We start from the raw sequence: 27,691 nt of genomic DNA, 5'->3' as shown, positions 1-27,691 counted from the left end.
TCTACTTTTTGTATGGTGACACACAGCACCTTCAGTGCAGTGTCACAGAGAAATCCTTTAGATTTCTCTTAAGGTTTAAATACCATTTCTTGTGAGAACTACTGTTCCCAAGAATAGTAAAGTGAAATTGACTTTACTTACCTTTTCTCTTCGTAGGTCCAGCACACCCATCTTATGTGGAGTGCTGGGGGTTACTTAGTAGCCCCTTTTCCTACTTACTCATGTAACATTTTTTATGTTACCCTCACTACTTTAAATGGCTGGTGGCAGCCAACCTGCTATGCGAGTGACAGCTAGGCTGTGCATGAATGGGAGAAACCTGCTTAAAGGGAGAGGGTTTTTGGGACTGAAGAGAGAGTTGACCACTGGTAAGAACAACCCGACGAAGAAACCGTGAACGAAGCTTGCTGCATCCTCCTGGGCTATTGAACTGGCCGGTGAAGCCCTGCTGCTGTGCTGAAACTCCCTTTTCTACACGACAAGAAAAGGTCCAGAGAGGACGACTTCTTCCCTTGCATTAGTTCGACAAACTAACCCGGAGAAGAACTTTGGTGGATGACCTTCCACAATTGGCTGTACTTCTTTGCTGCTGCAGGAACCGAGTGCCAGGGGTCGAGAAATCTGTAGTCCAGTGCAACGTCTCTAAGCCGGCCAAAAGCTCCAGGAAGCTCCAGAGTACCCTCCAGAAGCAGGACGACCATTGCTCGAGTCACCTCACCAGAGTGCAGGACTCAAGGAGTGAAGGTAGCCAAACTGGTGTCCAAGATCCGTGATGGTGCTATTTACTGAAAGCTTAAACGCAGCTTAAGTGCCGCATATCAGAAAAGAGCCTGTAGCTGCTGCCGACCATTGAATTGCTGCTGCAGTAGTCCCTAGAGGTCCTCCTTCTTGTCCCCACGACTGAGGCCGAGAAACACAGGATCTGCATCGCTGCAACCAGACAGGAGCCAGCTGGACCCTCTTCTTCTAACCAAAGGTACGGTTCTGACTTGGGGTACTTGCCTTGGTGTCTGTAGCTTGCTCTTCTCAGTTGAGACTTGCAGTAGCTGCATTTTCTAGAGTTGATCTCAGCTCTAACTTTCACATGTGTAACAGCTTGTGACCCTACAGTGATTTTTCTTCAACTAACTCTCTAACTTTGTGCAAGACTTTTACTATCTAAGAAGTGCCTCAGCTCCATAGACTTTGCTCCGATTGACTTTGGCTGTCCTGGCTGCCTGCTGACTCTTCTATTCCATTGACTTTGATTCTTGCTGTCCCTCATAGATGATACATTGATTCTAAACTAATATTACTGGGAAAGGTTTTTATCTAGACTTCATTGGAAGATTTAAAGTGCTCACATGCTTTGTGAACCTGTTTAACCTTTTACCTTCCTTTAACTTTTCCTTTCTACCAGCCACAGAAGTTTCAAAGTATACAACTGATATATAAATGCTAGTGCTGTCCTAGTTAGTGAAGTCACCCCAGGGTGTAGGAAGTGTGTATGAAGCATCTCTAAAGAGTATCTACATGCTTTGAGTCAATTCTGAGAAAGTATTTAAAGTATTTTAAAGTGTATTTGATTGCTACATATATTGATTGCCCTTTTTAAAGAATGCTTATTTAAAACTGACTGTTACATAAATAACTGTTTTACTAGAAAACCTTGATTATAAGTGATATTTTGATACTTGTATTGGTGCATTGCTACAGCTCTACAGCTCACATTTGCCCCTCTTGAGATAAGTCTGGCTGCTCAGTCACACTACCAACTTGTGTAGTGCAGACCTATCCCAATAGGTGGGTTACCTAATACCAAGAGGACAAGGCTAGTGTAGTCTCCCACAGGGTTACTACATCAATTATTGGCTAACACGTTGCAGAATTCATGTCTGCTTTCTAACTGAGGTCACAGAAACGTAGACTTTCATTGCAGTTTGGAAGTGAATATCCAAAATGGCTGCGCTCTGGCGCCATGATTTAGCTCATTTTCACACACGCATTACAACGCAGACCTCAGGAACCTAAACCCTGGGAATTAAGATACCAGGGCAGAACGAGAGAGGGAGAGGCAACAGAGACTACAGACTAAATATGAAATGAATGAATGTGAAATGCTGAGACACCACAAGAGTGTACACTGGGTGGGGGGCAGGAAGTTACCAAGTGTAACATGTGTCGAATATTGGAACATTTTAAGAAAAGGCTGTGAAAGTCAACCTCTATAATGTTTAAGTACAAAGCCCAGTATTAGGCGAGAACAATAGGGTGGTAAACCAGTGGAAAGGCCCCAGGAGTGGTTGAACCACAATATGGAAAAGAAGAAACAAATTCCTAGCAGAGGCAGACCACAGTTCAAAGATAACCTAGAACTGAAAATAAAAGGAAGAATCATAAAAGACTATTTTCAGAAGGAAAATGAGACTGACAGTAAGGGCCTCAGGAAGTCTGGCAAATCCCAGGACAACCTTAACAAGAAATGTGTACTATGAGCTACAGGCCCTTATGAAAGTTCGGACTAATATTACTTATTGACTGATTCTGAAAACACGAAGGTAACAGAAACTTTCCTTGTGGAGAAAACCCTGGAGGAAAGGCCTCACACCCTTCAGGCCAAAAGGGAACATGCCAGAGAGAATATAAACTGGCAATCTTTAGTTATTACATTTAGTGATAGGGCAAGTTAGTAGTAAGGGTTTGAACTGTGAATGTTTTATTTTGGACTTTTACGGACAGAGGAGCACCCTTATTTAGTTCTGTTGGCTAGGGCCTATAGCCTCATAAATGTCTACCATGTCCAAATTCTTTTTGTTATTTGACACACTACCCATTTACTGGCCATGGCCATGCTTATACCTATTGCCGTTCACACCCAGTTCCTGCCCATACCCCACCCAAAACACCTCCCCATGGGAACTCTGAGCTTGCTTAAGCCCTTCCATCAAACTTTGCCCTTGGAGGGCCTGCCAGTGTTTTCTCAAATCAGTCTTCTGAGCGATAGTGACTTAATTGGAACGCTAAATCTGCTACTGGTGTAAAAGCAATTTCCTAACCAGGTCTGCCTTCAGCCACTCAATTTATAAGCACTCTACGTGTACTTCACTGAAGTTCTGTTGAAAATAGCCATTTGCAAAGCCAACGGTGTTAGGTAAGATTTTCATAGCAATGATAAAACTTCCTGACCTATGTCAACCCCAGAACATTTTGCTATACCAGTGGATTCTTTTTCCCTATACCTCAGTGAATGGGAACCTTTTTCCACACTCACATAATCCTTTAAAAAGTATATAGGTTTTACCTACCTTGTTAGATGTGTGCCATCCTGAAACAAGTTAAATAGTTGTTGCTTACCTCAATCTGTGTTGCACTGATATAGAAAGCATTTACTCCCCTAGTATAACTGTGTGTTATCCTGAATAATAGGTATAGGTTGTTATTGTCCTTTGAATATGTGTCCCACTATTCAGAAAAGTATATTTGCAAGTTGGTTTACTATATGATTTCTTTGCTGAGCATCACGGTACAACTGCTAGAGTCTACTACCCAGTATTACAGAAAGCAATCTAAAAAGTAACTAATGGTTTTTACTCCCCAAGAATAGGTGTGACCTATACTGAATGTGTATGAAAATGTTTGGCTTACCTACACTACTGTTAGTTTTCTAAATAAGGTCTATGCTTTGGTCTGTGTACTTTAAAGCATAGTGTTGTGTTTTTTTATAATGTGTTTTATGTGATCTGTGATGGTGCTTCTTTCCCCCAAAATGTATCTGGGCCTACTTTTATTTAAATAAACCATTTGTGTTTTACAATACATAGTGTTTCAGTGTTTCTTTGGACCATATGTGTACTACAATATCTTTATACTGATTCTATAGCCCTCTCTCCCTCCTAGAATATGCCTGGCTGCTCTGTCTATGCTACCATATACTCAGGTGGTACAGCCTTATGCTAAGAGTGGATCTTGTACTGTCTTTTGCTGTCTCAGTTGAATGGTTTTACTAAGCTGGGCTTCAGAAAAACTGTCCTAACTAACAATTTGGGGTTGTGTACAAGTATTAGGCATTTTCTATGCACTGCTAGTAGGTACCCAGGTACACGAACCTTTTTGCACCTGCTGCCATCAGTGGCCAGTTAATACCACTACAGCTGTGCCTGGCAAGTGCTTTACCATGCCCACACAAATGCACAAACTGTTTTCATTGCCAATGCTTGTTTACTAGAGGTCAGGTGGAACAACCTCTTTTGGCCCAGCTTGCAAGCTGGTGTCTTGTTTCGGTTTAATAAGCTTGTTGGGTGGAATGTTTGTGGTGAGTGCACATTCATCTAAGCGTTAAAGCACTGTGAACCTGTATCTAGTCACTCAGTAGGTGGAATTTAGTGCGCTATTTTGGCATGTGATCTTAACATGTCAGAAGCCTGAAGCAAAGTGTGTGAAAAGGTTCCATTGTTTAGGGCCACTCACTGAGAATGCCAAGCCTCTAAGTGGAGTGGAGAGTCTTACCTGGGGCACACATAACATGTAATTTCCGGGGTACTGTATTCTAGGGCTTGCCAGTCAACATTTAAATTCCAACTTTATTGTTTTGAATCTTGTGATGTATGTTAAAAACCTTCATAGTAATGAATTATACAAAGACGATTGACTATGAAAGTCCAAATCACTTTTGGGAACTCCCTCAGAAGAGGCAAAGGCCACTATGACATGGGCTACTTGAGACTGCATGCACACTCAACCTCTGGACTTATGTCTGGAAAGTGAAGAACAGGTCTTCCGTTTTGTGGACGGGGATATAGTAACTTGGAGCTTTAGCAGTGGAAATCCATTAACAGTCTTTCCACAGAAAAGGGCTACATATCGGCCCATTCCAACATGTGACATTGTCCGTCTGTTACACCACACCTCTAAGGTAGGTATTTTACAGAGTTACCTCTGTGTCACCAGGGTGTAGGTTTGGGATTTTGACTAGGGAAAAAAAAGAGCAACTCATTAAATAAAACACAGACATTGGAAATCAATGAGGAGGTATATATTTTTCAAGTGAACTACACAGGAAAGCCCCCGAAAACTAATATTCCAAATACAATTTACCTGGTTGGAATTCCCACAAGCAGACCTAAAAATTAAACAAGCATTGACAATGTCAACAGTTTGGAATTCTGTCTAGGCATGGGAAAGGCATTTGCCAGGCACTGCGGTAGTGGCATTAATTGGCCATTGATTGTAGCAGGTTCAAAATAGTACGAGTACCTGGGCATCTAATAGCAATGCGTGGCAAATGCCTAATACTTATACATAGGCCAGGGCTGTTGGCTTTGGCAATGCTTGTTTTTAACAAGACTTCAGTGAAGGAGTGCTTATAAAATCGAGTGGCTGAACGCAGACGTGGTAAGACATTTTGATTACACCAGTAGCGGGTTTACAACTAACATTAAGTCATTTACTCGCAGAAGAATTCTTTGAAAAAACACTGGCAGGCACTTTGCAATTTTTGATGGTAAGGCTTGGTTAAAGCGAGCTCAAAGAGATCCTGTGAGAAGGTGTTTGGGCGTAGAGGGGCAGGAACTGGGTGGGAATGACCCTAGGGATTAGCATGGCCATGTGCAGTCAATAGGTGGGCACATAACCAAACAACACCTACAGGCGGTGTCGCTCCTCATATGCCATTCCTCTCTATCTGTACTCTAATTCCATAGTTTCGGCTTATGGGTGTCGCAAGCGACACCTAATAGCCCAAAATAAAAATAATGCCTTAAAGCCGAAACGTTGCCTGGCATAGGGGTGCTGCAGTAATGTACAAGATATATAACCCTAGACGGCCCGATTGAACGTGAATCAGGTGAGCACAGATTAAAACACGTTTTTGGTGGCCAGAACAGTGCTCATCATCCATTTCACAGTGTGCCGGTGCCCACAGCTCCCAAAAGTCACAAATAAAATTGTAATAATGAGTGCCATAGTAGAAAGACCAACTCACATCTCACAGCATGTTGATGCACACAGGACAGAAGTCGGTGGAAGCAGGTCCTCTTGTCGTTAAGTTCCCTTTTAAAAAGCGTCCAAATTCAGTTTGTACTGTGCATTTTAGAAACGCTTAAGCATCATTTTGTAAATCCGCTCTGACCCCATCTGCTCTTCTTTTTCCTGTAGCCCCATGAGGATGGTCCTCTATATTTCCCAACAGTGACAACCATCAGCCTGGGGTCCCACACTCTGCTCGACTTCTACCATCCCGTCAGCAGGCAGCAAGAAAGGAACAGTGAGCAGGTATGGCCATCCCTTACAGGTTGCAGGAACATGGTTCTCATTCGTAAACCACACACTCCAGTTGTTTAGGGTGACGCCCACTGTCTCACAGCAGACTTTAGTTCTTGACTCCTGACTAGTTTCAAAGCGCGAGCCTGGTATTTGAACCTGTGTTGCTATGCTTCCAAGACAAACGCATTGCCGCTGAGCTATCCTCCCGGACCGCATGTTTATTGGCGTGTCACTGCCTCTTCTTCGGGAACTATAGCGCTGCACTCGCATACATTATTAGTTCATGGTCCGGATATGATTTGTGAGCTCAGGGGATGGGACTCTCCCTGTTTTTCATGATATTGCGTCGATTTGCCGACAGGAGTTTTTTCGATGTCATTTTGAACGAAAAACTTGCATTGAAAAAACGCATCAATATATAGGGGGTAAGGGGAAAAAAGGGTAGGGACAGGGTTGGGGTAGGGATAACAATATAGTGAAGGGGGCCTTGGGAGGAAGGATCCCCCACCCCAATATAAAAAATAAAAATTGTCCAGAAATATTACTTGGAAAAAACTCCTGGCGGCAAAGGGACATAAAACCGTTTTTCATATGAAAAAATGTCTGTCCCTTTGCTGCACAGATAACCCCACCACATACAAATTGTTGGCATGGCTTGGAATTTTCTCCCCGCTGCCCACATTTCAGGTCCTAGAGGCGTAGCACATTATTAATACCCTGTTGATAAAGAAAGTTATTTTGCCAGCTTCCTCTCTGATCTGGCCTATGAAGACAGGACTGTCAGCCAGTGTTGGCCAGACGTGAGAATTGTATTGCCTGTTTCCGAAGGTGGAACCACATCATTACAGGGTCGCCGGGTTGGGCGGGCCAAGGGAGAAAGAGCAGGCGGATGCCTATTTAAGGCGTCTCCCCAGCAGGGGCCAGCGTGGCAGGTTTTGTGGGCTTTGGCGGTGGGGGGCAGGCACAGCTCCAGTCATGGGGGCTTAAATAGAGCCCCCGAAGTACGAGGTAAGCATAGTGTCTGCCTCGTCCTGCCTGACTGTATCACCATGCCTGCACCACCGCCAGGGAGCCCTCAGAGCCACCTCAAAGTCTTTTCCTGCTGGCCAGACTTGGATCCAGCTGCCGTCTCTGCCTGCTGCGTGCTGTCCACCGGACAGAGAAAAGAGCCAATACTGGGTAGCTATACCCAATCTACGACTGGGGGCAGTGTTTGCTGCAGAGGTAAGACAGGTTGGGTGGTGTGTGGTGGGAGGGCTGTGCTTCGGTGGTTGTGTGTTGGGGTCTAAGCTGGGGGGTGGCAGAGCCGAGGCGGAGTACTTGTTGGGCAAGTGTGTTTTCCATCGCGTTTAGAGAGCGCCACTGTGTATATTACATGCACGTTTTCTATGTGTTAAACTCGTGTGCACAATAGTGGGACTTTTGGTCCGAGTGCTTGTTGAGAGCGGGTGTTCTTGTCACGTCAGCGAGCGCGTCTGTTTGTATTACATGCACTGTTCCCATATATTTTAAACTCATGCGCATAATTTCTGTAACAGGAAAACATAGCCGCAACACCCCCACACTAGGCCCCGGGCCCTGCATAGCAACATGCCTCATTTCACTTCCACTTGGTTCTCTTTGCGTATGCCTCCAATCACATGTCCCCCATTGCTGTGCCTTCCATTCCCCCAAACCCCCCTGAAATAACATGTAGACTCAGATTGTGGGTGGACAGGCTGCAGTTGCTTTATTAAGCAGGAGGTAGCTTACAGGTGTTCCGTTACTTTGCACTGCAGTGCCAGGATTCTGCTCTGAGCTGCAAACCCTTACACTTCCCAACTTGGGGCAGGCAGCATCCGTCTGGTGCAGAGCTGACGCCCTTACACTTTACTAATTATCAAACCAAACGCTCCTCATTTCGGTAACGGCTTTCCATTGCAACTGCTTCCAATTTCATACTTTTCCCAGGTGCAGGATCGTTAAACATCTCTTTACCCCTGTCTCCTGCCCACCATGCTCCCTGTGGCCAGGTGTTCAGTGCTCTAAACTTTTCCTTCACCCCAACCCTTTGGTACCCCGACCCCCAGTTTCCATGTCCCTAACTGACTCCTTGCCCGGAGTTCCGGAACACTCTCGCCTCCTAACCCACTCCCCTGGTGCTTTACCCTCTGCTCCTTTTACCCGGTCTCTTGGGCTTCAATGCCGTTCCCCTCTGCTTTGAATGACTTACCCTCTTACCTGCCCCCATTTTTGTTTCCTGTCCTCATTCATTCCCCGTTGCACTTGCCCCCTTCCCATGGTAACCGACCACTAGTTCTCTCCTAACTGCCCAAGTTGTTTTCCCTGACTAACTGGATTCCCCTGAACCCTGTTTCCTCATTGCCTGGCATCCCCTTCCGCCTGTTGCCTTGTCCCCGTCATTCTGGATCCTTGCACCTTCCACCTCCCCTTCCACCCCCCCACCTATGCATTCCCCCTCTCCCCCTTCCCTGTGGCCTGCTGAGTTATGTACTCCACTGCCAACAATCTCGGACACTGCCAGTCCCTTGTGGATTCCGGCAGGTCTACCAGCCTCGATGCACCATGTACCTCCACTGCAATGGTTCTGCTGTTAAATTACAAAGCATGACAAATTAAACAATTCACATTATGCATTACAATTTGTGGGTCTGCGGGTGGGAAATTCTTTCCACCCTGTCAGTTCAGCAAATGAGGGTGTTTGCTTGTGGCTTGGTGCTTATAAGCTCGTTTTGGGGATGGGCTAACCTTTCTCCTCCCATCCCGCCCTTTTCGCACCTTGGGTTCCCTCCCCTATGCCCACTTCCTTACTCCTGGCGTTGGTCAGTCTAGGAGGGTAACCCAGCTGGTCCCTACTGTAGGGGCGGTGGGGAGACGTGGGCCCAGGGAGGCCTGATGGGCGATGCAGCTATGGCAGCGTCCTCTCCAGGCCTCCCTCCGCTCAGCGCGTCCCCTGGCTGTTAGTGTGGCTCTGGCTGACAGGCAGACTTGTGGTTTACGGTAGCCTTGTTTCTCGGGAAAAGGGACGCATTGGTTTGTGCTTTTATGGTTAAAGTGTGAAATAGTTTACAGTGGTTTGTCGCTCGTGGAACAGAAAGGGAGGATCTTTTTTAGGTCTCAGAGGCAGGGTCGGACTGGGACTAGAAATAGGCCCGGACACACAAAAAAAAGTGGCCCACCCCTCGCCTCAGAAAAGTGGCCCACCCCTCGCCTCAGAAAAGTGGATACTTGAACAGTGACCTGCCTGCAAAAAGAAACAAGGTAAAGATGACGGAAACCCAATAAACACAGTATATAGCATATAAATACAGTGCAGGGCTTGTAACAAAGATATGATGGGCACCGAAGCATCCCCCAATAGCTAGGGGCTAAACCGTAGTCTGTCACAAAAAAAGGAGTAGAGCATCCAGGTCCATAAAGGCTATATGCAAATTGAGCTAAAAAACAATAGAGGATGATTTGTGATGTGTTGATGTATTCCTTGTTTCATTTGGAGGATGCAAATTGCTAAAGCATTTCCAGATAGTAATGTGCTATTGCAGGGAACTGGGATTGCAGTAAACAGGTAAAGGTCATTTGAATATAAGCTCTAAACTAGACATCAACTACAAGGGCTTGTAAAAAACTATGTGTGTGAGTGAGACTTGATACAGAGTGAACACTGACTGAGGAAGCTGTGCCCAGCAAAGCGCAATGCTATAGAAAGGAATGCATTGCCTACCACGGTTCTCACTGCGCAAACACAGATGTTTCTACAGAATCAGTGCCATTAATGAAACACTACCTTTCACCCCTTGACAAAACAGGAAATGGCCATGAAATAGCATTGTTCCTAAGTACACTATGAAAAATATGGTTATGATTTCACTAATGTGATATACATTTAATACAAGAAAGGATCACCATATGTATCATTAATATCTGTGTCTATAGATCCATATTGTCAAATTACTGTGAATACAAGCAGACGTCCAAGGCCAAATGATAATGTTATTGTATAGCACTTACGCTTAAGCTCTTTTTTATAGAACAAATATGCATACAATATCACCCAACCTGTCTTGGTATTCATTTATCGCCCTCAGGATGAAAGGCTGAGATGACCTTGCTGGGATTCGAACCTGCAGATCACACACACATCACAGCAGCGAGCGCTCAACCCACTAAGCTATCATATCGGCTATAGTAAAATGAGCATCTGCAGGTCTGGTGCAAATTTGGCCGCATTTCAAGACTGTGTGCAATGCATCTACTTTTCAGTCTCTGCTCACGGTAGTGCTTGTGTGACGAGGGCCTCAGCAAATACAAGTGCATGACAAGGCAATGGCGCCTGACTGTTGAGGGTAGTTTCTAAGATCCCAACGTGCAGTCTCTAGTAAATCACGTCCATGACAAGCTGCCAGCCAATCCCAGGGTCTTGAGCACCTGATGGTAGGCTGATGTTAGCTGGATGTCAAAGCCAGCCTGAAAACAACATCACGTCAGTAAAACACTGTCAGTAAAGGCCCTGTTTCTGGAACAACATACACCACCAAGGCATCTTTCTCCCTTCCAGCCCTACAAAGGGAACCCGGCGTAGTGGAGCATGGTCGGGGAGTTGCAGTCCCAGAGTAGATTTTACGAACGGGGGAAGAAATAATGTGCAAAAGGGAGAGGAGGAGCCTTCTGACTTCTGGTCAGCTGGCTGCTAATTAAATGTGTACTTGTTGATATCTTTTGACTTTGTAATGAGCCGGCTGCCTTTGTTTGCCATTCAACTTGGCATTTGCCCCAATCATTTGTGCAATCTTGCCTTTCTCTCTCCTCCCAACTAGCCAAAGCAGGCCACTCTCCAGATCCTCCATGCCAGAGCGCCAGGAGACCACGCAAATGGCTGCTGTGTGCGGTACACATCCTAATAATACAACACATGCTATTCACTGTGTAACAAGGGGTGGGCAGACGCTGAGATTATAACAAAACAAAAAAACACTCACACACACACACACACAAGGACCACCCTCCCAACCCCAAACACCCAGAGAACCCCCAACATCCCATTCCCCCCCATTGCAATGTTTCTAGAAATAACATACTTACAGCAGTTCACAGAACTGTAGATCACCCAGGCCCTGGCCGCTCACCTCTCATAAATGCGCTCACGTGGAAACACACATAGACAGACACACCTCTCTCGCCCTCGCTGATTCTGTTTTTGGAAGGAGAATGGGTGGTGCACGCATCCTTCATTGTCATTTATTTACTCTCCCTGGCCATCCTGAAACCTGGTCCTTCCAGAACTGGGGTAGACTCTGGTGCCTTTTTTGACAAATGCATGCGACTGCAGAATAACCTGAAGAAGGAACTTGGATAGAGGTAGCTAATAGAGGCAGGCCCACAACAGTAAACACCCAAATGCGTGCATTGCAATGCCCCCATCTACCTTAAACACTGGCCTCGTGAAAGAAGGTGAGTGAGGCGTTAACATGCTGCACCCAAGCTCACCCGTTTCAGTGCACACAGTCAGACAGTCATTCATGCACAGATAGGAAACACTTCTAAGATGCGCGTGCGTAACGTGTAGCGTAGTGATCAAGGTAGGATGGCTGCCCGGCCAACATAAACAGAACACACTGCTCTCTAAAGCCCTCCTTTGCCCACCAGCAGCCCAACTAACGTTTCTAAAATACCAAATGACGTTTTTAGTGATATATATTTTGGGTCAACGTAAGTAAATGCGGGCGGGCCTAAAATAACATGTGACTACGTGGGGATATGGCAAAAACAAACGCAGAACAAGAAAGACAAATAACAAATTACAAAACTTTTCACCCAAAAATGTAAAGTAGCCAACCATAATAAATAAGTGATCAGGCTGCAATGGATGGAGTCGTAATTTGCTGGGGGAGCCACAGATGCAGTGACACTTGCAACTCAACAAACAGGAACACGTTTGAAGGCAAGACGCAAGTTGTCGAGGCTAGCGAGAGTGCATGGCCAGATTATAGAACACACACACACACAACAGCACACACGGCTTGTCACACGCAGTTTAGCAAATCTGTTAAACACCCAGAAAACAAATTCCACGCCGTGTTTGTTTCTATTTGTACAAATGCTGCACATCAATGGCCTTTAAGAACACCAGGTTAAACTAAATTGCTACTGTTTGAAAGAGCCAGAGAAGAGTGCCGCCGGTGTGCCCCATCCATGGAAATCAATGCTTGTGTCAGAGAAAGCAATTAACAGTTGTGTTTGTGTATTACAGAACGTGGATGTCTGTAACATAACATTAACATATCCAGGCTGAGGCAGTGCTACGTTTACATTAGTGCAGGAAGCATGCACGCCAACATCTGGACCGCAATGAAACGTAAAGTCTCTTGCAGTGGCTGTTTTAAGTGTGTTCATAATGAGACAGAAAGAGCAAAAGAGGGGACTAGTTAGGGGTGACGAGTGAGGCAACTTGGCATTGGAAATGAGAGCGGGTGAATTGTTACGTTTGAGGGAGTGTGTGTCGGGAATGAGAGTTTAGGAGGATGGGGGAGAGCAAGAAGATTGAGCAGTCAGAGTAAGTAAAGTGTGTAGGTTGGGGGAGAGGACTGGAAAGGAGGGAGAAGCCGAACTCGACGAGGATGAGATGGGGAAGGATGTATAGGGAAGGGAATTCAGGCAGACATACGAGTGAAGGAGTAAGGCGTGAAATGAAGGACCACCTTGGAGACGAAATGATGGAGAGTAGAAAAAGAAGGAGGAGGGGCCGAGTGTGGCATGCGGAAGAGGAATAGGCAGGAGAGCAAGTTGGAGGGCAGGAGTCAAGAGAAGGAAATGAGGAAAAAAGGGGCAGAGGCGCATATGAGTGGGGGGTGGGGGGGCATGGGAAGGGCAGCATGAAAGGAGGGGAAGTTGCATTAATATAGCTTTAGAAATAAAATGGACCACTGTACAGACAGAAATGAACAGAGGCCAGGAAGCATGGCAAGGAATGAGGGGTATCAGACAGAAACAGGTAGGGATCAGAAACGTGGTGGGGCGGGAGGGGTTAGAAACAGTTGGGGAGGGAAGGTTAGAAACGTGTGGATTAGAAACTGGTGGGGTCAGAAAAAGGGGAGGGCTTTAAAAACAAGGTCCGAGGAAGGAGCAGGTGGGGGGGAGAGGATGGTGGGCCCGCAGACAAGAGGGGGCAAACTGTTGGAACTTGGAAGAGAGAGGGAGAAGGAACTAATCAGGGATGTGGCGGACGCAGGGTGGTGGGGAAGAGGGCAGGCGCGGATAGAAACAGGCAGATAAGGAACGGAGAGTAACAGGGGTGAGAAGAGGTGGGAGGGGGCAGACAGACATTGTCTGGAGGAGGCAACTCTGGGGAGCAAGGTGTTAGTGGGGCCAAGAGTGGATTGAGATGTGCTGGGGGAGGCGGTGGGAGGGATGGGATGATGGTAAAGTGTCGAGAGTATGGAGTACTAGCAGGAGGGACTGAGGCGGGAGGGGATGGTATGGCAAATGGGGGAAATCGGGTTGGTGAGAGAGTCAGAGAGAGTTGGGGCAGTGGGCACAGTGTGTGTGGCAGGTGGGGCGGTGTGGTATATTCGAGGGGAGACGCGGGCCGAGGCAGGCAGTGGCACAGGTGTTGGTGGGGTGTGTTGGGAACCTAGAGTGGAGCGCGACAGGCAGAACAGTGTGTGGCAGAGTGGGGGGAAGTTAGGAGTAGTCAGAGATGGGATGCGATTGATGTGAGAGAGTAGGGAAGGTGAGGGGTGGGTGTGGGAGAGCGTCAGATCCATGGGAGCCCAGGCAGGGTGGGGGAGTTGGGAGTACAGGGAGGGAGGGATGTCTCGTTGGAGTGAATTGGGAGTTCAGGCTGGGTGGGGTCCTGGACAGTCATGGACATGGTCGGGGGGGTGGAGTAGGCGAGGGTTGGTGTACTATAGGGTGCTGGCGGGGTGGGAAATTGGAAGAGAGGTCACATTGCGCATGGGGTGAAGTGATGGGCGAGTGATGAGGAGCATAGGAGTCAGGACCTGCCGAAAGGTGGGTGCTGTATTATAGTACATTTCCTATGAGGCCTAGTCGTCATTTAGCAGAAAAAGTGCTAAATGTTTGCCTTAAAGCATAGGCCCTGTGTGGATCAATCAATCTTTCTTACCTCACGGACACGGTCGAGAGAGTAGTCGACTCTTCTGTATTTAAGTGTAGCCGCCCGCAGCACCGGTCAACAACTGCTGCCTGCCTCCTGCCAGTTGGTGTTGCTGCTGCTGGGCTCAGGCTTGCACTCACTTCGGTCGACGGACGGTCCCTGTCTGTCTTCTCGGGCCGGGGGGCCTGCCTGCTGGGCTGGTGCTGCGGTGCGTGTGTGTCCTCTGTCGTCACGTCAAGTGGGTACTGTCTGCCAGAGCCAGTCCACTGGCTGTCTCGTCGTGGGGTCGGGTGACGGGTGGCCAAAATATAATGCCCAGGGTGAGGAGGGGAGGCCCACTTTATTCTCAGACTGAGTCACGTGTCTCTCCGCCGACTTCATTGTGGCGACACAGAGTCTGTATCGACCCCCAGCCCCAGGCACAAGTTGCTTTCAACTTTGCAGGGCAAGCAACACGTGATGTAACGTTGTTGTTAGTTCCTGCAAAGTTGAACTTGTTGTGTGAACTTCCCCGCCCCCAGCCCAGCCAGCTCTGCTGCTGCAGAGACAGTAGCACTAGGCCGCCGGCGCTGCCCGGGCCCGGTGCAATGTTCACAATCGTAATTGTATTAACACTTGAGTCGACTTGACTAGGACTTCAGTTCATCAATCATCACAGGAGCACATCGCACGGCCACCGGGCCACCAACCACCCGCTGCGCCACCGCCGGCCTGGTGGCGGCGGCCGGCCCTGATGCATGCATGCAATTTGCAATTGCAAATCATCAAAGCAAGGTAACAATGTGTTGTTACCTTGCGTTGATGAATAATTATGCTTCCAGCAGCGCACCAGGCAGCTCCTCCAGCTTGCTCCAGGCAGCCTGGCTCCAGCCCCTGGGAACATGGCTGTAATCCCCCCCTGGCCCCTGCCCGGCCCCACCCAGAGTCTCAAATTCCTTTCTGATGCTGGCCTGGCCCCGAGCCTCAGGCGAGCTGCTCGGGCCGCACCCAGGCTGCCGCCCACGGAACACACATCTATCTTCATAATTGATAGTGAGACTGACATCAACAATTTTACAACAAAAGTTAAACAAATAATGATGGCCCAGCTTAGGCCGTGCCATGCGCGGCCCGCAGGCCGCAGCAGACACTCTGTGAGTGAGTCGCCGACTCGCGCTGCATATATTACTAAACATTTTACCGGCAAAAAAACCGGCCCAGGGGTGACCTCATGAAAACTGGCCCCCCAGGTCCTCAAAGGTCATCGGCCACTGGCCGATGGGCCGATGCGGCCAGTCCAACCCTGGTTGTGGGCAATAAGGGTCTGGGAGGGAATCTGGTTGAGGCAATAATAAAAGGGAGCAAAGATGGGATAATGGATCCCGCTACGATAGCAGCCATCATTTCTTTATTACAAGGGAAAGGGCTGGGATCAGGCTGGGCTCACTACAAAAAAGCAGAGGAGGCGGGGTAGGCTGAGGAGTCTCAGGCAGGGGTGGTGGCGACACACTGGAGCCTGCGACCTCGAGGCTAAGGCAGAAAAGAGGAGGGGGTAGTAAGTATGCACTATGTGTAACGGTGGTGCCACCCACGGAGTCCCATGCAGCTAGCAATTCGGTTGTGACAGGAAATGGGGGCCAGGTAACACAGGTTTTCGGCACCCCACAAACAGGGTCAAATAATGCGGCAATGGGTACAGAGGGCAATGGGAGGATGGGTCTGGTTGGAACTTCTGGGGCCAGGGCAGTCTTTTGTAGGCAATCGCTAATGGGAGCATGGGTCTTGCAGGTGCCTGGTGGGGTCAGGGGGGGGTCTCCTTCTAGGAGGCGCACAAGCAGGAGTACATAACACAACCAGGGATGCGAGGGGCAGTGTGAAAATTGGTCTGTCAGGAACCTCTTGGGGACAGAGGTGGTCCGACTCTGACAGGATCCTGGGTGACGAATGAGGGGCTTTGGTTGGGTTTCGAGTGTGGTCTTACGTCTTCTGGACCTCAAGGTGGGGTAATAGTGGGCGCCTTCCAAAAGTAGTGGGGTGCGTGGCAGGGAGTGTCACTGCGTGGGGGCTGGGTGTCACCGGATGGGAACACCCCAGTGTAGCAAGCACAGCAGCAAAGGGGGGGCTAGTGCCCAGTGTGAACAAATCACGGGGGAGGAATGCCACAAGGAGGGGCCGCTACCCATATGGGACCAACATTGAGTATCAATGGGGGAACAGGTGAGCATTCACAGGCATCTGGGAGTGTGGGGAATAATGCAGGTGGGGTGAGAGCGCAAGAACCAATGTCAGTGGGCGCGGGGGCAACATTGGCCAGGGGCGAGCAGGCAGGGCAAACCTCTGCACCATTTTTGACAACAACTGGAAACAAAAGAAAATATATGGAAAGAAAATTACATTGACATATTCTCTTTCTTGGATTATAGAAGGATGGAGGAATGCAAAGATGGAAAGAGTGAGGGAAAAGACAAATACGTTCTTTGTGGAACGATCTTTAGCCAATTGGGCGACAGGCTTTTCGATATTTGCAGCCATACTACTGGAGAAAAAGCCCAGAGCTGAGTTAGAAATTGTGGTCTTATAACTAACTGTTTTCTTTTTTTTAAACTTTTCTTTATTGGCAAGAAGTGGTAGCTGGCACATTAAAGGTTACAGCAACAACACACATTACATATTTAAATGGTAAATGGTAAAGGACAGGTTTAACAGGAGGCCACACATAGTCATGACAGAGGTTAACAATAATAAAGGCGTTTATGGTTTAGTATGCTCAGTCCCCGGATCTGGAGATGGGGGGAGAAGAAAGAAGCACCAGGTCCACCTTACAGTTCAAGCAGCTACAAAACTCTGTCCATATGTTTTTAGGCCGAGCATTACTAGGCAACATGTTAATGTAGTCCTCTTCACAAGATTGTGTCCAGGTGAGGACTTTCAGCCACATTTCTAGGGAAAGGGGGGATCTGAGCTTCCAACATTGCAGGATGCATTTCTTGGCAACACTTGCCGCCACATTCAAAAACTTAGCCTCCCTTTTCGCCTCAGCCCCCTCCCACAGTCCAAACAGTAGAGATAGGGGGTCAGGGCAGACAGGAAAGCCCACTATCTCGGGGAGGGTCTCGAGCACCGCATCCCAGAACGGGGCAAATGCCCCACAGGACCAGAACATGTGAGCGTGGTCCGCATCGTTGGATCTGCATCTTTGGCAGGGGTGAGACTGATCCCGGGCAAACTTCCCAATCGCATAGGGAGTGTAGTACAGGCGATTGAGTAGCTTGTATTGAACACCTCTAACTCTGGAATTAAGAGAAACCTTGCATGTATGCATGCACATTTTGGTCCACATATCATCAGTGATTTTTAATCCCGGATCACGGCTCCAGGCGTCTCGAACAGTGTGGGGGGTTTCCACAGCACGCGCCATTAACATTTTATATAGGGAGGACACAATGCCCTTACCCCCTGTGGAATTGGTAATGTAGCAGACCTCGGGGGACTCAGGGGGTTCGTCAGGGTATGAAGGCCACATGTCTTGGACTGCCGCCCTAAATTGGAAGTATTGTAACAGTTCCAGTGAGGACTTGGAGTGCCCTGGCTTCCACGTATCTGGGGTAATGAATTTCCCATCGGGGAACAGGTCGGAGAATGATCTGTATCCCAGGTCTAACCAGTGTCGCATGAGGAGCTTATCTTGTGTGGGGGTGAGGCCAGGGAACGTCCACAGGGGAAGCCATTTGTAGTACGGGGGGGAACCAGAGCCGGGCTTCAGAATCTGCCGCCACGCCCGAATAGTGGAGGCCACTGGGTCGGCGGGGGCCTCTGAGCGATACGAGTGAAAAAGGATCAAAAACATGACGTTCACCTCCTCAGTCGCCAGGATTTCAAGCTTCACATGCGGGGGGGGGGGTTCCTGATGATGGTACCAATATGTAGCATGCTGAGCTTGAGCGGCTATCCAATACTGGGCGAGATCAGGTGCACTAAAGCCACCCCTCTCATAAGGTAGGGTCATATGTTGCCACTTTCTGCGCACGGCCCCAGAATGCCATAGAAAACGGGCACACCCCGCATGCAGGTCCGCAAAATACTGCTTCCCGGGCCAAAGTGGGACGTTAGCCAATATGTATAAGAGCTTCGGGACAATAATCATTTTTATAAGGGAAAGTCTCCCTGATAGTGAGAGGGGGAGGTTCCGCCACCTTTCCATCCTGGCGTCGGCATATTGCGCGGCAGCCCCGTAGCTATCGGACAGTAAAGAGGATTTTGAGGGGGACACCTGGACCCCTAGGTATTTGATGCCCTCAGGTGCCCATTTGAGAGGAAATTCGCATGTAGGTTGGGGAGTTGCGGGCGTGAGGGGGAAGATTTCTGATTTGGTGTAGTTTATGGTAAAGCCCGAGAATGTACCAATCTTGATAATTTCGCGCATGATTGGGTCAAGGTGGACTGAGGGGTCTCTGATGTATAAGAGCACATCATAAGCATACAGTGATATAATTTCGTAGGCAAATCCCTTTGCGAACTTGGTTGTTTCGGACGCTATCCGCCATGGACTCGATGGCCATTGCGAATAACAAGGGAGAAAACGGGCACCCCTGCCGCGTCCCTCTGTGAAGAGAGAAAGGGGCCGACAGGTGGGAGTTAACCAGGACCCTGGCCACGGGATCAGTGTACAGTAGTTTAATGCAGGACATCATGTATGGGCCGATCCCCATCCTCCTAAGCCTTTTGGGCGTCCAACGTCACCGCCACAGCATTAGCTTGAGGGTCAATTCTAGAGAGAACGTTGAACAGTCGCTGAATGTTTAATGCCGTGGAACGGGCAGCGACGAAACCACTCTGGTCTGGGTGAATCAGGAATTTCATGATGGGGAGGAACCTATTTGCTATGATTTTGGCGAAGATTTTGGTGTCGGTGTTGATGAGGAACAGAGGACTATAGGAGCCACATTCATCCAAGGGCTTACCCGGTTTGGGGAGCACAGTGATGACAGCCCCGCGGAGGGACCGGGGGAGGGTAGAAAGATGCAGCGACTCCTCCCAGACCTCATGAAGACGTGGAGCAAGGAGGGCAACCTGTTCCTGATAGAACTTGGCGGTTAGGCCGTCAGGGGCTTTACCCTTAGGGAGGGCCGAAATGACAGCGGTGATCTCATCCAGGGTGAAGGGTGCATCTAGTTGTTCTTTGGTGGCTAGAGATATAAGGGACATTGGGATACGGTCTAGGAGATCGTCCAGGTCCTGTGGGCTGTGCTCTGGTTGTTGGGCGTAAAGGGTCGTATAAAAATCTGCGAAGGTCTCAAGAATGGGCCGGTCAGACCAATGTCGCACTCCGTCATTGTCGACGATACTATCAATCCGAGCTCTACCTCCCTCGGCCCGGGCGAGGCGGGCTAAGGTACGGCCCGGCCTCTCTCCTTCACCATATTTCCGAGCCGCAACGGGTCAGGCAAGGTATCTTATCTCGCTGAGGGCAAAGGACTCAAACGCATCCAGTTTGGTTCGTATCTGCGCGAGCTTGGGTGGAGAGGGATTGGCCGCATATTCGCGCTCCAGCTCCCTGAGTCTGGACTCAGAGTGGCGCAGAGAATTTCTAATGTCCTTCAGGACCCCAGCCTCCCTAGAGATACACATGCTCCTGATGAAAACCTTAAAGGTCTCCCATCCGTAGTATCGTGGCGCTTGTTGTTATCAAAGAACGAGGAAATGTCTGCGAGGATGTCGGCCTTGAAGAGAATGTCATGCAGTGCATCTGACTTAAACCGCCAGTTAGAGTGCTGGGGGAGGGCCGAGTGTAAGGCGATGTCCAGTGTGAGCGGGGAGTGATCGGACAATGTGCGCGGGAGGATCTGTGTGGTAAGTGTTTTGCCCATGAGCCCGGCGGAGAGAAGGAAAAGATCAATCCTAGAGTGGCTGTCATGGACAGAAGAGTAAAACGTGAACTCTTTCGACCATGGATGGAGTACTCTCCAGGAATCCACCAGTGAGCATGTGTGTATGGAGGCGACGAGTGGCTCTGGACAGAGTTCTAGGTGCAACACCGGATCTGTCCAAATCGGTGTCCAGGATGAGATTCATGTCCCCCCCAGATAACCGGAACCCCAACATATCCTAGGAGGATGTCGAGGATGTGGTCAAAAAATTTGGTTGCATCGATGCATGGGGCATATGTGTTGACCAGGAGGCATTCAGTATTAGCGAGGAAACAGTGGAGGATAACGTATCTACCCTGGTCATCAATGTGGCTGGTGCGAAGGGAGAATTCCACGGACTTGTGAATTAAGGTGAGGACACCCCTGGACTGAGAGGAGAACAACGTATAATATTTGTTGGAGCCCCATGCAGGGGCAAAAGAGGACGAGAGATGAGCAAGAGCCTGGGTTTCCTGCAAGAGGAGTATTTTGACCCCGTGCCTCTGGACATAGGCGGTGATCCTGCGTGCCTTCGTGAAGTTGCTGAGCCCTCTGATATTCCAAGACATTAGCCTAATAGCCATTCAGTAGCCCTTTAGGGGGGATCCCAGTAGCGTGTGAGAGAGTATGTTAACCAAGTGCCGGCCATCAACACAGTGGCCCATTGCATCGTACCAGAAGCTACCACTGCCTTGCCATTTTTGCAATAATTCCCCAAAACTACCCCCACCCCCTCCCACACTGCCCCCCCAAACGGAGCAGTGCCCAAGAGCCCACCCAAAGTTCCAAGGCACTTGTGCCAAACCCAACGGGGCAAGGCCGGCCCTCGCACCTAACAGGGGTGCAACCAGTGAACATAATAAGCCAAACTCGGCGTTGCAACTGCAGTGGGGGTAGCTGCTGCCGTGAGCCCGATTGGGCGGTTGATCGGGGGACTACACAAAATAACGTGCAGAGGTAACCATGTTAAGTTGTAGAGGGAACACCATGGTATAGTCCAGTAAGCAGAGGGTATTGAAATAGAAGAACCCAGACAAAGTGCCGTATCAAGTATATCACACACTAGTGATCCACTTCGCGTTACATGAGGCTTTCAAATCAAGTTACGACAAACAATGGATGCACCGAAGAAAGGATACATGAGATTACAAGGAAATTGCAAGTGGCAAGCGTGGCAATGACACCATAAATGATTCAGGTAATGAGTGCAGGGCAGGCCGAGTCAACCCTCATCGACAGGATCGTCTGCCGGACCAGGGACAGGAATATGGGACTCGATAAATTTGACCGCCTCCTCAGGGACCGTAAAAAAGTACAGTTTATTACGGTGGGTGAGCTTCAGCCTTGCAGGGAACAACATGGCGTATTCCACTTTCCTTTCTCTGAGCAATTTTTTCACACCATTAAATTGCCTGCATTCCATTTGGACATTGACTGAGAAGTCGGGAAAGATACGAATAGTCTGAGACTCAAATTTCAGTTACCCTTTTTCGCGGGCTAGACGTAGCATGTGGTCTCTAACCCTGAAGCTGAGAACCTTGGCTATAATTGGTCTGGGGAAGTCACCCGGCCTGGGGCGCGGGGCCAGCGAATGGTGGGCGCGCTCAATGGTGAAGAACGGTGAGAGTTGTGGATCCCCCAGGAGGTCTTTCGGAAGGGTCTCAACTGCGAGCTCCATCCTGCCCTTAAGGGCCGACTCCGGAACCCCCATGATGCGGATATTGTTCCTGCGGGATCTGGACTCTAGGTCATCACACTTCGCTTTGACCTGCTTCATATCCCGCACCAGGTCGGAGACCGTGCCCTGGAGCACGTGTACCTCATCCTCAGTGGTTCCAATCCTGGTCTCGGCCTCGACCAGCCTAGCGCCATGTTGGTCCAGTGTAGTACGTAGTGAGGCGACGTTTGCATTTATGTCATCTAATTTTTCATAAAATGACGCAAAGTTTTTGGCCATTGATTCCATGAGTGTCGTGAGGTCCGGCCTAGGAGAACATGAGGATACATCTGGGTCGTCCTGTGGGAGGGTCGCCCCCCCTGATCCTGTTTAGCAAGTGATTTAGCAAACTTGTCCATCGCTCCAGCCTTGTTAGCCCCGCGAGCCTTGCCGGACATATTTGGAGGCACACCTAGAACAGCAGGGCAGGTATAGCAGTAGGTTAGCAGTGAGGCCCCGGGGGTTTAGGGAGGGTCTACGGGTCCTGGTCCGCACTGGGACGGTTATTGCATGGGGCCCGGGGCGAAGAGTACTCCAAGCAGGTATATTCAAGGGCTCCGGGCCCACACTGGGGGGCAGGCAAAGTGCCTCAAGCGGCAGTATCCTGGGAGGATATGTGACAGGCGGCACACGCCTCCAAGTCAGAGGAGTCCGGGGAGCGAGAGCCAGCAGTAAAGGGGAGCCAGTCAGGGGGCACCAAGCGACCTCAGGGCATGGGCAAGTATTTGCACAGTATGGGGAGAGGAGGGTGGTGAAGCGCCCAGAGTCGCACCAGCGCAGGACCCGTGGTCAGAGTGAAGCTGGCTAGAGGTGTCACAGGGCCAGGAGGGGCACAAGGCACTAGTGCAGCAGTGATGGGGGGCGCAATCCAGAGTCACAGTTGAGGGGCACCGATGGTTCGGTGTGCAGTCCAGGGGTAACTCAGAGGTGCCCAGGCGGTGAACCAGGCCAAGCAAAAATGAGTGGCTGCCCACAGGAGAGGAGCAGCGGCGTCCTGAACCACGGGGGGGGGCCGCCCAGACACGTCAGCGTAGATGCCGAAGGGCCTGATGGCCCGCGGTCCCTTGATATGTGGAAATTTGCTTATAACAAAGTTCACTGTGCGCGTGGACTTGGCATATGTAGAGAGTGTGGGCGAGGGGTCCCCTTAGGGGCACAGTGCATGGCAGTCCCAGGCCCCAAACCCCTCACCTGTAGGCACGATGTCCAGGTCACCGTCGCCACAAGGGTCTCAGTCGCCCTGGCCGCCAGGCACCGGAGCGTGGAGTCCACCGGCAGGCCTCAATTAGGGCCAGTGTCGCAGTTTCAGCCTGAGGGCGTAGACGGGGGAAGGGTGCAGATGTGCCCCCGTGAGAGAAGGACCCCCGAGCAGCCCCCACGGGGGCTAACGATCCGATCTGGAGGTCCCCTGGCGGATCTGGTGGAAGACAGCAGTGCGGGGGGGCGCTCCAGCAGCCCCCGCGGCGTGGCGTCCGGGGATCTGGCTGTCGCAGGAGGCGGCACTGTCCCCACACCGGGACCCCTCCAGGGGTGGCCAGAGAGGAAGGGTGCACGGGCCAGCAGCAGCGAGCGGCACCCCTGGCCGCAAGGAGAGCGTGGGCGAGGAGGCGGCGCAGTCCCCACACCAGGACCCCTCCAGGGGTGGCCGAGGGGTATGGGCCGCACGGGCCAGCAGTGGCGAGCGGCGCACCAGGCCGCAAGGAGAGCGGCGGCGAGGAGGAGGCGCGCCGAGGAGTGGGCGCGCAGCAGAGGGGGCAGAGCGGAGCTCGGGCCCGGCGCCTGGATGCCAGCCCACACCGCCACCGGGCGGAAGAAGCCCGCTGCAGAGCAGCGAAGGATAGCAGCCCGTCGGGCCGGCAGGGCTCAGGGCCCGCAGCAGTCGCGCACAACTCAGCGGGCTGGAGTTGTCGGGCGCGCTGTCCAAAGGAGAAGGAGTCTCCCACAGCCCCAGAGCACCGATTTTCGCCCGGACATGGGTCTATGCACGGGGCAGGCAGTATGCAGCACAATGTGCTTGTTCCCAGCTCTGGATGTTGCAGGTATCCGCTGATTCTGACGGATAGTTAGCCGTTGGGTCGTGGAGCTGGAAAGCTAGGCAGCCATCTTGCCGGCTGCTCAACAGCGCCCCCATAACCAACTGGTTTTAACCATGTGTAGGATTTTATATTTGGCGCCTGGTTGGTGTACGACGAGAGAAATAGGAGCGCAAAGGCTGCCAATGCCGCACCCTGGCCTGTGGGTGCGCGTTATAAATAAATAAAATACAAATACAAATACTTGACTGGGGATCTAGGGCAATGGACTTGTGGGCTAGCTGCATGGCAGCATGCCCATCCAGCAGCAAGGCCTTCACACACGGGAACTCGGTGCAGCCCTTTTGGAACAGCGAGGATAGCAGGGACAAATAATGGGCATTCTGGGCCTTCAACAAATACTCCTGCAGGAGGCCGGTCTGCAAATTCACACATGTCTGTTTATTTTGCAGGATGTCAGGGCACAGGGTAGTTAAATGCATTAAATGCAGAAAAGAGCAGAAGTAGGGGTGCAGTGTTCTGTGGGCCACTGGCGGGATTACTCATCCGTACGTGTGGAGGTGCTGAGGGCATGGGCAAATGGGTAGACCTGGGTAAAAGATGCATGCTTGCTGGTTAATCGTTTTGCACAGGGTTTTTGGATACCGGTCGAGGGGTTGCAACCTCGGTCAACCCGGTGCTGGAGATCCGCTCGGGCACTACCAATGAAATTGTTGGACAAAGTGGCAAAGGAAGTCAAGTTGGTAAGGGTGGTGGGGCCATTTACAGTTCTGCCGGTAGGGGATTTGGTCTGTTCTCCACTAGGGATTGTCCCGAAAAAGGAACGAGGAAAGTATAGGTTAATTCATAACTTAGCTTTTCCAAAAGGGGCTCTGTGAATGATGCCATTGATAGCGACCTGTGCGAAAGTATGCGTCTTTTGATTCTGCAGTAACGCGATTGCAACAATTGGGAAAAGGGGCATTACTGGCAAAGTCGGACATTTAAGCTGCCTTCCGGTTGTTGCCAGTGCGACTCGAGGATTATCACCTCTTGGGGTTCCAAGTGGTGGGCGAATTCTATTATGACGGGTGCTTACAGATCAGGTGCTCCATTTCATGTGCTTACTTTGAAAAAATATGCACATTCCTCAAGTGGGTGATCAAGAGGGAATGTGTCGGGGCACGGGTCCTGCATTACCTGGATGGCTTCCTATTCATGGGAAGGAGGGGCACAAAGGCGTGTGCCAGGGCTTTGGAATCATTCCGGGAGGTGGCAAACAAGATGGGGGTGCCCTTGACTGTTGTCAAAACTGAAGGGCCCACCACCTCCCTTTGCTTCCTAGGCATTGAAATTGACTGTGAAGCAGGTGATTTAGGCTGCCTTGCGATAAAGTGCAGGATTTCAGGGTGGCGGGGGGCGATATAGCATGTTTGGAGGACAAGAAAGTGACCTTAGGCCAGCTGCAGAGCTTGGTAGGACAGTAGAATTTCGCCCTCCAAATCATCCCTATGGGAAGGCCCTTCTACCGTTCCATTGCGGGGGCCATGCATGGACTGACAAAACAACACCACCACACCAGGTTGTCAAAAGGGCTTAAACAGTACTTAAGGATTTGGGGCAGTTTTTTAAGGGATTTCAACGGGGTACGGATCTGGTCAGAAAGCTTTGAGAAAAACGGCCAGTTGGGGTTGTTCATGGATGCCGCTGGAAGTGGTGTTTGGGGCTATCTTCGGTACAAAATGGTGTGGACAGCGGTGGCTGGACAGCTGGCAGCAGGAGGGTTTGTGCGGGAATATAACATGTTTTGGAACTCTTTCGTATTGGAGTGGCAGTGTCTATTTGGGCGGAGGAGCTTGGGGGGCAAGGACGCCGTATTCTGGTCCGACAATATGTTTGTGGTGTGCTCAATCAATAGCCAGAAGGCAACGTGTCCTATGGTGTTGAAATTGCTGAAGAGATTGGTGTTGCTGTGTCTAAAAGCCAATATTTTAGGGCAAAGCATGAGGTGTACTCAATAACGCGGCTGATGCTTTGTCCCGTGGTACAATGCAGGAGTTCCAGCGATGTTTGCCGAGGGGCAGATCTATTGATGACATCTTTCCCTGAGACACTTTGGGAGCTTGGTGCCCGGAGCTAGCAACCTTGGTCAATGTATCAGTATCCGGTAGGACAAAAAGAGGATATGAGGTGGCATTCCTGGAATTCAAGGAATTTTACATGGGGCAAGGTCTGGGAGATATCTTCCATAAGAATGCCGCTAGAAGTTTTGTGGGTCAACTACACTTTAAGGGGGTGTCGATTGGGGTTCCCGCTTTTGCTGTAAAAAAGGCATAGGGCGGTGGCACCAGAGAGGGATAGTAGGAGACCCGGAGAAACTGGTGGGATTGGTGCAGGTTCTGGAGAGGATTTCCAGAGATGACTGGGAGAGGGCACTGTTCAGGGCAGTATATGTGACTACATTTTCTGGGGCTTTCAGTGGTCGGAACATCCATGACTGATTTTTCAGGTGGCCTGTCCGGGGACGATCTGTCCATCGAGAGTGGGGTCATGGCTCACATTTGGTTAAGAAAGTCAAAAACGGATCAGGAAGTAAAGGGGCCAGGGTAGTTCTGACGACGCATTCTAGGTCTGACATTTGCTCGATACCGGGGCTGTGGGTTTACCTAAGTTGGAGGGGGATATAGCAGGCCCTCCTTTGATGCACAAAGACGGGTCATGCCTCTCCAGGTATCAGTTTAGGAAAATCTTAGAGAGCCTTGAGTGAGGCAGGCCTGGATTGGAGGGGTTTTGCTCCGCATTCCTTCATAATAGGAGCAGCCACTATAGCTGTATGGCACGGTTTTGGGGAAGGACAAATCAAGGCTTTAAGGCAAAGCAAAGCTCTGGCTAGCCACATCTTACTAACAACAGCTCTTCTGATCATGACTGGCCCTCTGGGTTCCTGTCCTGCTACGCTCCCTCACTAATGCTCTGTTTGCTACCTTTGAATTGTAACGTCACTGCACTTTGTTCACAATTTACTGTAAACACTGTAACTATATGTCATGCCTGTAATGTTCTTCTAAGATATGCGCCCGGTTGCCCTTGGGCCTGGTCTGCGCTATATAAATAAAACAAATACAAATGGAGGTCCCATGCTTACAAAGGGTACATCCGACCACACCTCTTGTGTTAAAGGGGGTATGTGGGGTAGAGTAGCGCTCGGTTGTGGATGCTACTTTAAAAAAAAAAAAGAAAATTTAAAGACACTGTATTTTGTTCCTTTAAGTAAGGAGATTGTGAAGCCAGTGGTATGGATCATGGGGCACTCATTCGTCTGAAGGATGGAGCTGAGAGTGCGAGAAAGACAGCGATTGATGGACAGAGTGGCAGCCATAGAAATGCACTGGATTTGTGGGGGCCTGCAAGTGTGGGCCAAGTGCCTGCATTGGTGAAAGGGCAGATGAGAATGGGGCTGTCAAGTCCTTTGCTTGTGATTTTGCACATTGGGGGCAACAACCTGTTGAGTTTGGGACAAAAAGAGCTTCGCAAACACTGACATCTTTGTCCGTTTGTTTTGTAGCGCTTGTCCCGGGGCCTTGATCGCTTGGTCACAGATCATTCCCAGGCTGTCCTGGGGGTGTCCAGGGTCGGCACGCCCGCTAAATATGTTGGTACGAAAATTAAACAGCGAGCTAGCCCAGTTAGCTGGTCGCCTGGGGCCCTGCACGTCATCAGGGAT

The 27,691-nt window shown here is 50.0% G+C and overlaps 1 protein-coding gene across 1 annotated transcript in view; it reads left to right on the top strand.

Moving 5' to 3' along the window:
• Positions 1-27,691, top strand: part of ALKBH6 (alkB homolog 6) — a 119,733-nt gene that overhangs the window by 40,543 nt on the left and 51,499 nt on the right. The window contains exon 6 of the mRNA XM_069644311.1: positions 6,133-6,249. Coding sequence (XP_069500412.1) covers positions 6,133-6,249 — 117 coding nt within the window. The remainder of the gene's footprint in view (positions 1-6,132; positions 6,250-27,691) is intronic.

The sequence above is a fragment of the Ambystoma mexicanum genome, chromosome 2p (genome assembly GCF_040938575.1).
Source record: "Ambystoma mexicanum isolate Mex_15411 chromosome 2p, UKY_AmexF1_1, whole genome shotgun sequence".
Taxonomy (NCBI): Eukaryota; Metazoa; Chordata; class Amphibia; order Caudata; family Ambystomatidae; genus Ambystoma; species Ambystoma mexicanum.
Note: the sequence above shows the minus strand (reverse complement) of the source record. Positions and strands in the feature narration are given on the sequence as shown.